A 13,253-nucleotide genomic window follows, 5' to 3' on the forward strand; every position below is an offset into this window, starting at 1 on the left:
GAAGAGAGTGTGCTATGTTAACATGACCACGAGCGGATTACAGTAGTCTTAAAAGGTATTCAGATACTATATGTAAAATTAAGTGGTATCTGCAAAAAAATAATTCTTTTCTCAAAATTTACTTCACTTATCTTATCAATTTTAACCAATGAATGTCAAGTTTTTCTTTTTTTCTTTTCTTTTTTTTTTTTTGCTTGAAAAGTGTGAATGGTCTGCTGTCTTTAAAAATGGCACTTGGTTTGATATTTGTATCTCATACAATGACATTCTCACATCTTTAAGTGCGACATAATTGTCCTTTTCCTCAGGGCTTCCCTATATGTGTCGACTTTGGTGTTCAAACGTGTAATATGATGATGAAGTCATGATTTATTTTGCTTTCAGTGGCACTTTAGTCTGTAATGTGACATGTGTGGGCTAAATCAAATTTCAATCAATGAAACTGATGACAAAGAGTTTCAAATCCTGGGGAAGGACAGGAGACATTACTGTGTCAAATAGAAACATGTCTTGGCATGTAGACTGGCATATCTTATAAAGTCAATTAAATCAGCACAAGCATTATTAAAAAAAATTTTTTTATTAAGTCATAGACCTTACAACTTTTGCTATGTAACTAGCAAGATTTTTACAGTGTTTTTTTTTTTTTTTTAATAAATAAGAACAAATAAATACTGTCAGTTTAAACAATTATCTCTTTTGCACAATGTGTGCATAATATAAGCTTTATAAATAGAATAAATAACACTGATTTTCCACCATTCTTTAAATAATGATCAAGATCCACTAAGACTTCTGTCTCTTGATGCTTTTGGCCTGCCGTCTCCTGCGGTCTTTATTCTTCAGGTTTCTCATCTGTGTTGCTTCTCTGTAGACACGCTTGAGCTCAAACAAGGCTTTGCGCTGGACGATTGGGTCATTTTCCTGCAATTGCAAAACATAGAATCAGTGATATGTCTTTATAATGGCATCTTATTGATTCTAAGTGGACGCAAAGTAAAAAAAGTGAAATTTACACTCTAACTTGTATGTTTTTGAATTTTATCAAGCAGTATCAGTATCACATTCAAAATGTAGCGAAATATCAGTTCTAATTAAATGTTTCAAATGTAATGGATAAAATATAGTGGCAATATGAGGCAAATATTCCTGCCACTTTTTAGCTGTGCTAATTTTGTGCAGATTTTCTTGACTGTCCCTATGCTCATGGTCCAAAATTAATACAAATGCAAGTAAAAATCTGCTTTGGTGAGTGTTGTCCCAAAATGTTACCCACCAGTTGATGGTAAGATTTCAAGGAACAATATATATATATAAAAATGTAAATATTACTTTATATTTGTTATTGTTTTATGACCAGTTCGTTTAGGGCCAGTAAAATTTCTTCAAAAAAGTTACCTGGCCATTGGCAGGTATGAAAAAGCATACTTTTATAAATCTAGATATAGCTCTGAAGTTTTGATGTTCAGTGCTTCGTGGTGTCAAGTTAGGTTTCACAGAATCTGAAACTGTAATCTCACCTTAATCGCCCATAGGGTTTCTGCATATGTCTTGAGCTCTGCACTCTTGCCTGGGAAGTAGTTTTCTTGCAGTTTTTTCAGATGTTCTTGAACATGTGCCAGTCTTTCTTTTGTAGATTCATCCAGGCTCTCGTTCTGCATGCGAGTGAATATCCTACTGTATGTGTCCATAATGATGCTCATCAGTAGATTCTGTTCACTTTCCTGCCACACAAAAACAACACACATGAGCACAACGTGCAGTCAACACAGGATATCCCATACAGGATGTATCAAAACAATATGCCCTTTGGTTTAGTAAGGCTACACTTGTATCTTTTTTTTATATTTTAGATCACAAAGGTGCAAATATCAAGCCATTCTGCCTTTTTGAAAGAGGCTATTTACCTCAAGATTCACCTTTAAGTCTTTCAGGACCCGCAGGAAGATAGGGTGTGCGTTGTGTATCTCACGGTCATCTTTTATCTGGAAGAAATGAAAAGGTCATTGTTTGTATTGGTTACTGTTTTAGACTTCAGAAGTCATTTTGAACTGTTATCTCTTCTCACTTAATCAGATGAATGTGTTTATTATTATTAGCATCTGAAACCCAAACTCAACCTACAGACCAGACAATTTCCACCATGCAAGAAAGGCCCATATGTAGGAGTTTCAGTCTCTATGGATGGTAGACTATACTTCCTGGTTTCTTTTGTACTACCTCTTAACCATCCAATTTCAGTAAAACTTGACTAATTTGTAAAGCCAGCTTATTCAAAACTGTTTGCGGCCCATCTTTGAATATCTTGCAGGCCGTATCCTGGAACAGTACACCTTAATCTATCCCTAATAGTTAACTTTTTGAACTCTTTTTTTCACTTCCTGTCTATGATGTGACATGTGAAGGAAATTCGAACTGGTCTACTTACATAGTATGCTTTCAGCTCATCAATGTTCTTGTCCAGGTTCTCCGGGACGCTGGCCTCGGCATATGTCATCCATCCCAAAGTCATCAAACATACTCCCCAGACAAAGGCCATCATGTGTTGCGCAATCATAGTCCTTGTTAGTTTCAGGTGTTCGCTGAAGTTTGACTTGTATTCCTATCTTTTAAAAGTTGAAGTTGCCTTTGACACCGTTGAGCGACACCCGACTGTTCTCGTGTCCTGGTGATGGTCTGAATGCATCTGTTCAAGTGAATGGGGTATTTATAGTTATGTGTGAGAGCAAGCGAGCGAGCGAGCGAGCGAGCTATGATCTAGGTGTGAAGTTGGTGGCTTTTACAGCCGAAGTTTCCTATAAATCACAATGCACCATGATACTGCTCTGCACCATTGAGCCCACCACTCATCTTCTCGGCTGGAATCCCGTGGATGCCACTGGGCGGGGCTGTTGGTGGTTTTGTGGTCTGGAATCTTTTTGGTTATTCAGTAAGGTGTTTGGGCCTCCTGGGCCTAAACGTCAATGCAGGTATGGACACTCCAATGATGCGTGTGCATTAATAACTGCCAGTAGGGAAGGAAGTAGGAGCTTTTTCTTATCCTAGGGTTTAGAATAATGGCCTTGCACCAAATTTAGCAGCTTTTGAACTTATACCCACTTGCATAATTTTCTTCTCATATTCCATTTTCAACTTTTACAAGCATTGGCATGCAATACACTTTTCACACAGCTCTTCTGTGCAATCTGACAGCTAGGAAATCACAAGTTTATGTTATTTTAGTTAAATGAGACTTTTGATGTTATAAATAGAGTGATTAATGCTTTATCTCTTTTAGATGCAGCTGGTGGAAAAATTAACATTCACTAGAAGTTCTTCAGAATCACACATGGGATCTGCCACATTCAGGGCTAAGATGATGAAAAAAGATTATATAGATAAAGAAGGACTTTTTTGGCTTTCTGATGTCAGAGGAACTGAGTTGCACTGTTGCTCATAAGGAGATGCAACCAGCGTTTGAGGTTTTAACACTTCATCAGCTCAGCCTTTACACGCAGAGAAAGAGAGTGACAGAGAAAGAGAACAAGAGGAAGACAGACTCAAAAGTGATGAGTAGTGTGAGACAGGTACGGTTACGCAAAGAGGAAGCTACTTTCTTAGTAGGTCAGTTGAGGTGATGCCACCACTAGGTAAGAATATGTACCTAGGAAGGTTATTTGAAATCTGAAGAAGTGTGTCCTGACTTGGCCTAATTTCAGATTGCACAATTGCAGATTTTTGTCATGATTAAGCTCCTCCAAACAATTTCGTTATGGTAATTGTATAAACCAAAAACGTGAATGACAGAAAATCCCGCATGTACATGTACGTCATAAAAAGTAGGAAAAGTGTGACTTGAACTCCTATCAGCCGTCACTCAGACACTCCGGACCTCAATGTTGGAGGTATGTCTAATTTTCCTGTGCAGCGTCATCGGCGTGGTTGATTTTCCGTGGCTGTGGTTGTAGAGAGGTGTTACCCCAGACTCCTCATTATACATCATACAGACCACGTGGAAACCTAAAAGGATATTCCTTCTAAGAACCGCTTACTTGTCATTTTTGTACGGTTTCATTGTTGTTAATCATCAGCAAAAAAAAATTCCATATTTTGCCAAATATATTCAATCACCTCATTTTGAAGATTTACTGGGATTCTGAGTGTAAACCAATAGGATAATTAATTGTAGTGGTGGTGGGATGGTTTATCAAAGATAAATTCGTATCATTCAAAATGTATCCTTTATGATGTGTTTTTTCTTTTTGTGTGAAAATGTTCCATTTGACAAGGACTTAAGATGCAGCATGAGACTAAAGTGATCCATCACTAAGGATGTTTTAAACATCTGTTGACATATGAGGCCGTAACCAAATATTCAATAATGGATTTATATAGAAAAGACTTGAGGGTTATATAAAACAACATACATTTCATTACTTCATCACTATGCATTCCCTGGGGATCAAACCCATGACCTTAGTTATGCTAGTGCAGGGGTGTCCAATCCCGCTGATGGAGGGCCAACATCCTGCTGAGTTTAGCTCCAACCAGCTCCAACACACTTACCTGGAAAGCAAAGCCACTCCGGCAAGTGTAATGTCTGCTAACACTGCAGTACATAGGGAAGGAGACCACCGTTTTTTTAAATGGATGTGAACGGAGGAGAGGCTTCACTACGCTGAACAAACGCGACCAGCTGTCTACAACAGACCATTGCAAGTCTATTTGTCCTTCGCAACAGAAGTAGCACAAGAGCTTGGAGTGCGTCCAAAATAGAATGTGGTATCAGTCTGTGGTTTTGTTGTGTTGTGTCACGCCGCTTCCAGTGCAGTATCACTGATTATAATGGGTTCTATTGTCTTTGTCTGATCTAGAGTTACGAAATAGCAGTGCCCGGCCACATGTTCTCAGTGCTCCGCCTCTAAATCCTAGACCTTATGCTTAAACCGACATATTCCTGTGCCAACAAGGTACTGGATGCGGCAGTTCATCTGGCAGAGTGGAATCCCAGTTGTAGAGGGCTGGAAATTGAAATCCATGGCTTAGTGTGGATGTCAAAACCAAATTAACATATTACTTAACAATTAGTTAATAGACATGTGCCTCAACAAGTAGTCTTTGCAAAGCATTAGCTAATGATTCATTAAAGCAGACAACTGGAGGTTATAATACATGGCTTTGACCCATTCAAGTCACACATTAACACGTTATTATCTGTGCATTAGTTAAGCATGAATTAATGCATATTAGTGCATCCATATTGTAAAGTGTTACCATGTTTGCTCTTAAACATTAGTTTTGGATTGAACCATTTTTAGAGTTTAAACCGGAAAAAAAAACCGCTGTTTTTTAAAAAAAGTCCAGCACAACAGGTATGATTACGTTTAAGACACTTCTCATTCATTTCTATGGTATCCACAAACAGTGATTGACTGTCACGCAACTCTGAATGAAGTTCAGTGACGTCAAGGCTGTAATGTGATGGGTTATCAAGGCACACATGATCTAAGTTAGCCATTACACTTTCTCCTATGGTAGAGACACGGACCCTTGTATCTCCCAGTAAATACCCTTAAATTGGGCACTATAGGCCTATTTGAGAGGACAGCCATAGTGGTGTCCGTACCATTGCACTCATTCAATCCCATAATGCACCGCAATAACGAGTGTACAATTGATGTACACTCAATGGCTAGAGAATACCCATGCACTGTGAAGGTTGTGACGAATGAATTCCCGCACCTCGCCAGAAGATAGCGCCCGCAGTGGATTCATCCATCCATCCATTTTCCAAACTGCTGGTCCAATGTGGGTACAGTGTAATATCATACAGGTAAATAAGATTTATTAAGGTTATACATGCTAGTTTCCCATGACAGAGTTAAAGAAAAATCTTTTCATTACTACTGGATCCGCCAGTTTGCTAAGTTTCAAATATTTATTAAACAGTAAGCACAAACTATGCAAAAGCGGCAGCCCTTCCGGCGCACTCAGTGTCCGAATTTGCTTACTCGTTTTCATTCACTCCATCAAGTGGAATTGAATTGAAAAAAAAAAAGTGGACTATATCAGTGGAGTAATGTAGGGAAGAGTGAATGAGGGTATAGGGGGATTTGAACACAGCTTATCTGTTTCTAGTCAGTCTGAAGACTTTGATTAGCTGATTCAGGTGTGTTTAATTAAGGTTGGAGCTAAACTCAGCAGGATAGTGGCCCTCCGGGACTTGGTATTGAGGAACAGCCCAGGTTTTGACGCTCCTGTGCTATAGGCCATGCTCTACTGTTTAAGCTACAGGAACACTTGTCTGTGGTTCTGGTTCAAACAATCAAATACAATTTTCTTTCACAGTTTAGAGCTTGTTTGAATGACATTCACCCCTTAATGTGTCAAGTACTTGAGGATGGAATACACTATAGCCTACTTGACTTTTAAAATCCGAAACACTAGGTATCATACACTTGCTGACTTTGTAAATGAGAAAAACTGGACATCAAACACTAAACAAATCAGATCACACACTACCAGACTTTTGAGTCATTCCAAACCCAATAACATGTAGAAACATTGCTAGGTGTAGCATAACAAATAATAATAAAATGGTCTAAAACCAGCTCAAAATATCAAACATGTTTGATATCCTCCTGCATGCGCTACATAATTTTCTTTGAACTGACCAATATTTACAGACTGGCTCTGACTTTCAGTAACTAGCCTCAACTTCTTTTAGACAGCAAATAGGCCAAAAATCTGTGCTAAAACCATGCAGTGTATTCCAGCCTTCATTTGAATATTTTTGTATTTTGTGTGTGTTTGTGTGTAATGTCATTTAAACGTACATTGTAAAGTTTGTTATTGAACAAGCCGAGCCGTAATTGAATGCAAAATTATTTTTATTGTTATTAACCATTTAGCCAGTGAAGCTCACAAAATATTTCATGCAAATCCAGTTAGAAATCATGATTCCCCATTTCTGTACACTGTAAATGATGCAAACACACTTGTGATGAGAATAAGTTAGATTTTAAGTTATGGATGGTGTAGTATAGTACATTATAAAGTAAAAAATAAATAATTTTTTCCACATAATTTATAAATAAATAGGCTAATACAATAACAAAGCACATGTATACTAAATGAAAGACAGGACTTTTGGATCTTTTCAGTGGTGTTTTTCTGCCCGTTTAAACACCATCAGAAAGTCATTCAATGCTCCCTTTTGAATTGTTTCATTTTTCACCTGAGGGAGAACAAACATATGTATTAGATATCATATCATATATTAGATATCACATCATATTATAGCCTATCATAAACAGCAATTCAACAACTAAAAATGTACACTTTTCACAATGAAGACAGGACTTTCTCTTTATGTTTACCTCAATGTTCAATGTTCTGTTCATGTTCTGAAGCTGTCCCCATACTTTAAGTTCTGTACTGTAATTGTGTCTCAGGGTCTTCACCTCATCCATTAAATATCCTAGACGGTCTTGCACATCTTTCTTATTAGACTTCTCCTTCATGTCCTTGAACATATCTTCATAGATGTTCAGCATTCTTTCAAGCAACAGCGTCTGACAAGTGCAGGAAGCCATGGACTAAAAGAAACAAATATCATTAGCATGAAATATACAGAGGCATATATATCATTCAATAGCATTTTCATATTTTAGCCTTTTGCACAGTAAAAACTTACATTCAGCTTGTCCACATAAGAACCAAAAACAGACTTTGCAACCCATTCTGTGCCGTGTGTTTTCTAAAGAAAGTGGGCATAAAACAGCGACGTTATGAATGAATGTACATCTCTTGTGAATCTTAGCCCCTAATATAAGATCAAAGTGTCACAAAGTTTATTGCGCAATAGGTCTCTTCTTGCTAATATTAGCTGCAAGACCTAACTATAGCATACAGATATGAATAGGATTAGTGATTCATCTTGCATACACAAACTGAATTGCTTTCAAACCCGCTGCAGAGGTTCATGACAGTAGATATCACTTACATATTCGTTTTGCAGATGGTGGATAGTTGACTCAGGTGATTTGATCTTCTCGGACCGTCTAAATCTGAGCGAGTTGGTTGTCTGAAGAGATGCTATTAACAGAAGTCCACACATCAGCACCATGTTGAGCCAAGAATCCATTCTTTGTGTTCGTGTTTCAAGTGACTTTAAACAAGAGGTTGTGAACTGATGCTAGTCAGCAGGTGAGTGTTGATGATCGGAAAGTGGCCGGGGGTTTATATAGATGCACAACCAAAAAAGAGCAACGGTATGAAGGCGGCAGTGGATGCGCTTGGGGTTTGGGGTTTCTGTGGGCTACTTTTCTATGAAGATTTCCTATCAAAGATGAGATACTCTCAAGTGACGTCACGTCACTAATCCCATACCCCAGGAGCAACTCAAACAATTCACAAGGTCGCAGTGGCCTTTCGAGAAAAGCCATGGGTTTCGGCTTTTCGGACTGTTAGAAACCGGGTTGGGGGTTTGTTGACATGTGCTCCCAATGAGTCAATAGCAAACCGAAAGTGTGTTTATTATCAGATATAATTTTTTGTTTTGTGTGAAATCGAAACTTCTTATCAGTGATTATCAGCTGGGTTTTTTTCCAACAACTATATCCAATGGCCATCTGTTTTCCTTGTTTGTTTGTTTGTTTTTTTAATAATGCATGTGTGCACATATGTACCTGCATGAGTCTGCATATGTTGCATATGCATTTTTGACCACAAGTGTTTGTTTACATGTGAGAAAGTGCATATGTTGGCATATGCATATGTAGCTGCGTATGTTTGGCGCTGCAAATGCATGCTGAGAAACATTCTATAAATCAATTGCTGAATTATCACTATAAAATTTTTATCCCATATGCATTACTTTGCATTGGTGGTTAATTTGTGGTAATGTAAAGTTGCTTAAGCTTCAACTTACTGCCTGTGGCCACATAGTTTTTTCAGTTGAATTCCCCTTCAAACATACTGTGGTGTAGAAACAAACATCAGTTCTCTGAATCTGAACCTGAGAAATCTTAAAACCATGTTGATTTAAATGAAATTGTGCATAGTATATGCTGTGGTATGGATTGTGCATACAGTGCAGTACAGTGCAAGTTTCAGGAACTGTTTCTCCTATAAGTCTGGGAGTTCCTGTAGCTCAAACAGTTGAGCGTTAACAGTTTTAAGGTTGTGGGTTTGATTCCCAAGGAAGGCATAAACTGATTAAATGTGTACCTTGAATGCAATGTAGATTATTTGGATAAAAGTGTCTGCAAAATGCATTCAGCAGTTCAGCAGTTGCATACATGCTTGGCACATTGAAGTCTTGGTGCCCATGTGAGTGATATACGTTTGAGTCTGACTTATAAAGGGATGTTTCCCAATCTCTCGCTCTTCCAAATATATCCCTGTCCCTTCTCCATTGCAGAGCACTAAAATATGGGGAAAAAAGTGATCTTAGAAGGTTATTTTATGTATTGATGTCCAAGTTTCTCATCTCTAATGGGTTTTGCTATCTTGAATTTAAATTGACAGAACATCTTTTTATTTATATATTTACATTTTTATAGGGGTGAATTCAGGATGATTGGGACACTTTTTGCCATTGGAAAAAGTGTCCCAATCAACCTGAATTCACTATTATTACACAAGACATAAGTGTTTATTGAATGTTGCCATGGTCGCAAGCCACCCAACAAACTAGAAACTGGTTGAGGTGAACTATGACTCAGCAAACTGAAATTTTCATCACTATTGCAATTTTTATTGCACTATTACATTTTTCCTTTTAGAACATTAAACATGTAAGTGGGTGTGGTTTTTATATTTAATAACTAATGGCCAACATGTTTGTTGTGTTATTAAAAGTATACCATTGATGTAAAGAAGCCCATTTCTGCAACATATTTATAAAAAAAATGCTTTGGTAAATCAAAATAATGCATAATACATGATTATAATATATAAGTCGAAATTAAAATTGTAACTTTTTATCTCATAATTCTAAGTCCTAATCATGATTTTTCCTTCCATTCAAACCTGGGCTTCCATACAATTGACACTTTTGGTAATATCTTTATTGCACTGTATGGTGTTTCTTTAGCTCAAACAGCAATGCATGGCACTCAAAACACCAAAGTTAAGGATTCAAGGATAAAATATTCAACTTCAATGCAATATGATGTATAAGTGGCTTATGAAGTAATACGTTATAAGAAAAAAGTAATATTTCTATAGAACTGGTGATGATGTACATTTGCTTAATTTACATTTTACTGCCTGTGGCCACAGCTTTTTTTTTTTTTCAGTGGAATTCCCTCAGACATACTGTGGTGTGGCAGCATCTGTTCTCTGAATCTGAACCTCAGAAATCATCTTAAACGAGCCTGTCTCTACACTTAATACCACTGTGAATACATTAGATAAATGGATTGGAAAGAATGAAAATGCTATCTGGCATCAATAATTGGCATCACTGGGTGAAAGTGGCTGATTAAGATTTAAACAGCAGATGAAACTAATTTATAGGTCCAGGATGTGTTACATTTGTCAGAAGGACTGGAAATGCAAGTAGTAGCAAAGTCATTCCTCGAAAGACCAAACTCATTTATAGAAGAGTATAGGGTGATTCTGAACTAAATGCCACTTTTGAGTGAGTATATTTCTACGGTTTTAAGCCAGTTGTTTATCTTTTGCTGTAGTGTGTCAGTAGGAAAGATCAGTTTACATTTCCAAACATTAATTTGGCCATTAATTGTAATAACTCAGCAAGATTTTGGTTTGCACAAGGAGTCTGACAACATCCGCTATGCACCACACAGATATCTGATCTCACCATCTTTCTTCAAGCATCTTGTAGACATTTGCGCAGTTCTTCCGAATTTAGTATGTCTCAGTTTTTTCTGTTTTTCTGTCCATCACAGATGGACTCAATGATGGTGACATTAGATCTCCATGTGGAGCATACCGGCTGTTGTCAGACTCCTTGTGCATACAAAAATCTCACTATAGATACTTTTTAATTTTATTATTATTTATTTTTTTGTGCACATATGATTGCATTATAATTTATAGGCCCACATACAGCGCAGAACATTTAACCTAACATTCGGAGGACAAAAAAAGACATGTTTAGCAGCAAATCTTTAAACGTAAAATATCAAACCAAATGGCATTTAGTTGCAGCCGTGTGATTGGCTAATTAGATTTTGCGTTAACGAGTAGTTGAACTTAAAGGGGTGGTAAACACCTTTTTCCGAAGGCTTGATTGTGTTTGTGGGGTGCACTGTAACATGTGTTCATGCTTCGGATTATTTTTTACATATTTAACCATTATTCTACACTGCTCTGTCCCTCCCAAGGGGGTAAATTCGGAAGAACTGCGGAAATGTCTACAAGATGCTTGAAGAAAGATGGTGAGATCAGATATCTGTGTGGTGCATAGCGGATGTTGTCAGACTCCTTGTGCAAACCAAAATCTTGCTAGGTTATTACAATTAATGGCCAAATTAATGTTTGGAAATGTAAACTGATATTTCCTATTGACACACTACAGCAAAAGATAAACAACTGCATTATAATTTATAGGCCCACGCACAGTGCAGAACATTTAACCTAACATTCGGAGGACAAAAAAAGACATGTTTAGCTGCAAATCTTTAAACGTAAAATATCAAACCAAATGGCATTTAGTTGCAGCCGTGTGATTGGCTAATTAGATTTTGCGTTAACGAGCAGTTGAACTTAAAGGGGTGGTAAAACACCTTTTTTCGAAGGCTTGATTGTGTTTGTGGGGTGCACTGTAACATGTGTTCATGCTTCGGATTATTTTTTACATATTTAACCATTATTCTACACTGCTCTGTCCCTCCCAAGGGGGTAATCTTTCAGAAAAAACTGAAGCTTCCCCGGTGGCCGCCATTGATTAGCAGACCATCACCTGCTGTTAGCATTCCATTGACTCCCATTCATTTTGGTGTCACTTTGACAGCGAATAACTTTACATCTGAGGCGTTTAAAGACTCCATTTGTCCATTATTTATTTTTTCATTATTTACTTCTACGTTATGGCCCCGTAGAAGCAGTTTTTTTAAAAATAGGCTAACGATTGCATCATAACCACGTGACTCTCTGTCGCACAGTAGAGAAATTACCGAATGGACAGAAGGAGAAGCTCGCGGGCAATCGGGGGGACGTGGAGGCAAAATGACAAAATAATTAATCAAAAGTTCTAGCAAAAGTTTCTCCTGCTCCTAGCTCATGGACGCCTCCTACTCACACTTTCCGTCTCTGCAAGTTTCGGAAGGGAATGATTCAGATTTCTCTTGGCACAGCTACTAGAAGACAGACAGGTTGCTCACGTCACATCTACGTCGTCAAGCTCAGTTTGAGTCTGCGCAGTACGCTCAGCCATCAGGAAGTGAGTGCTTCTAATTGAATTCACTTTTCTCTGTTGAATCCAATGGGGTCGCTATGTCTATTTCTTTTACTGTCTATGGTCCCTCTTGTAAAAACGGTCGAATGATTTCCAGGTTCTATGAAGGTTCTATTTTTTTTGACTGCAGATCTATTGTGATCGCTACTGACTATATGGCACTGTTACTTTTGTATTTTTAGAACGATTGTAGCCAAATATCTGTCGTCAGAACTATTAACCCAATACGAACACTAAACATTGGCTTTACAACAGTAGCCAAATCAAACACAAATCCATGTTTAGCATGCCTGTAGATAAACAAGCATGTAGATAAACAATACATAAAAGCTATAATCAAAGAATAATTTACACTGATCACATAAATGACAACCACTAACATTCCAAGTTCGCTGCGCTGGTGAACAAACTGGTTTGTGGAGCCAAACAGCATTGTCCTTCGTTTACTTCCTTGCTACAACGTGCAATTAACAATACGAACTATTACAGGAAAACACATCAACGGAAAAATCCTACTTACAGGTTGTGGCTCGTAAACAACAGCTTCTGTTTTTAAAGTTGGAACTGCTCCATCTTTCAGGACAAGCCGTTGTGCGAATCCTGCATTGAACTCGCGTAGATTGAGGAAGCTTTCCTCCGGAAAATGTGCAGCACAGAGAGCGACATTTGGATTATAATTATGAGGGATCCAGTTAAAAATAAATTGTTACCATTGCTCCCTAACTCCACCGTCCTTAGGAAGACTGAACAAAGTGACCTACAATCTGGGCGAAAATAACAGCGTTTCGACAGCATGGCGGCAACGACACTCTACTACCACAACAACTCTTCTCCAAAGCAAAAT

The 13,253-nt window shown here is 37.8% G+C and overlaps 2 protein-coding genes across 2 annotated transcripts; both read right to left on the reverse strand.

Moving 5' to 3' along the window:
- Positions 1-786: 786 nt before the first annotated feature.
- ifng1 (interferon gamma 1) lies at positions 787-2,557 on the reverse strand (the record flags this gene model as incomplete). The annotated part of the gene is made up of 4 exons (XM_081364272.1): positions 787-924; positions 1,521-1,724; positions 1,908-1,985; positions 2,429-2,557. 4 exons carry the CDS (start codon positions 2,555-2,557, stop codon positions 787-789), a joined length of 549 nt encoding a protein of 182 aa, XP_081220398.1.
- Positions 2,558-7,138: 4,581 nt separating this feature from the next.
- Positions 7,139-8,125, reverse strand: ifng1r (interferon gamma related; the record flags this gene model as incomplete). The annotated part of the gene is made up of 4 exons (XM_081362628.1): positions 7,139-7,216; positions 7,359-7,577; positions 7,676-7,738; positions 7,985-8,125. 4 exons carry the CDS (start codon positions 8,123-8,125, stop codon positions 7,139-7,141), a joined length of 501 nt encoding a protein of 166 aa, XP_081218754.1.
- Between the last annotated feature and the right edge of the window lie 5,128 nt (positions 8,126-13,253).

The sequence above is a fragment of the Scardinius erythrophthalmus genome, assembly GCF_964197995.2.
Source record: "Scardinius erythrophthalmus genome assembly, chromosome: 4".
NCBI lineage: Eukaryota > Metazoa > Chordata > Actinopteri > Cypriniformes > Leuciscidae > Scardinius > Scardinius erythrophthalmus.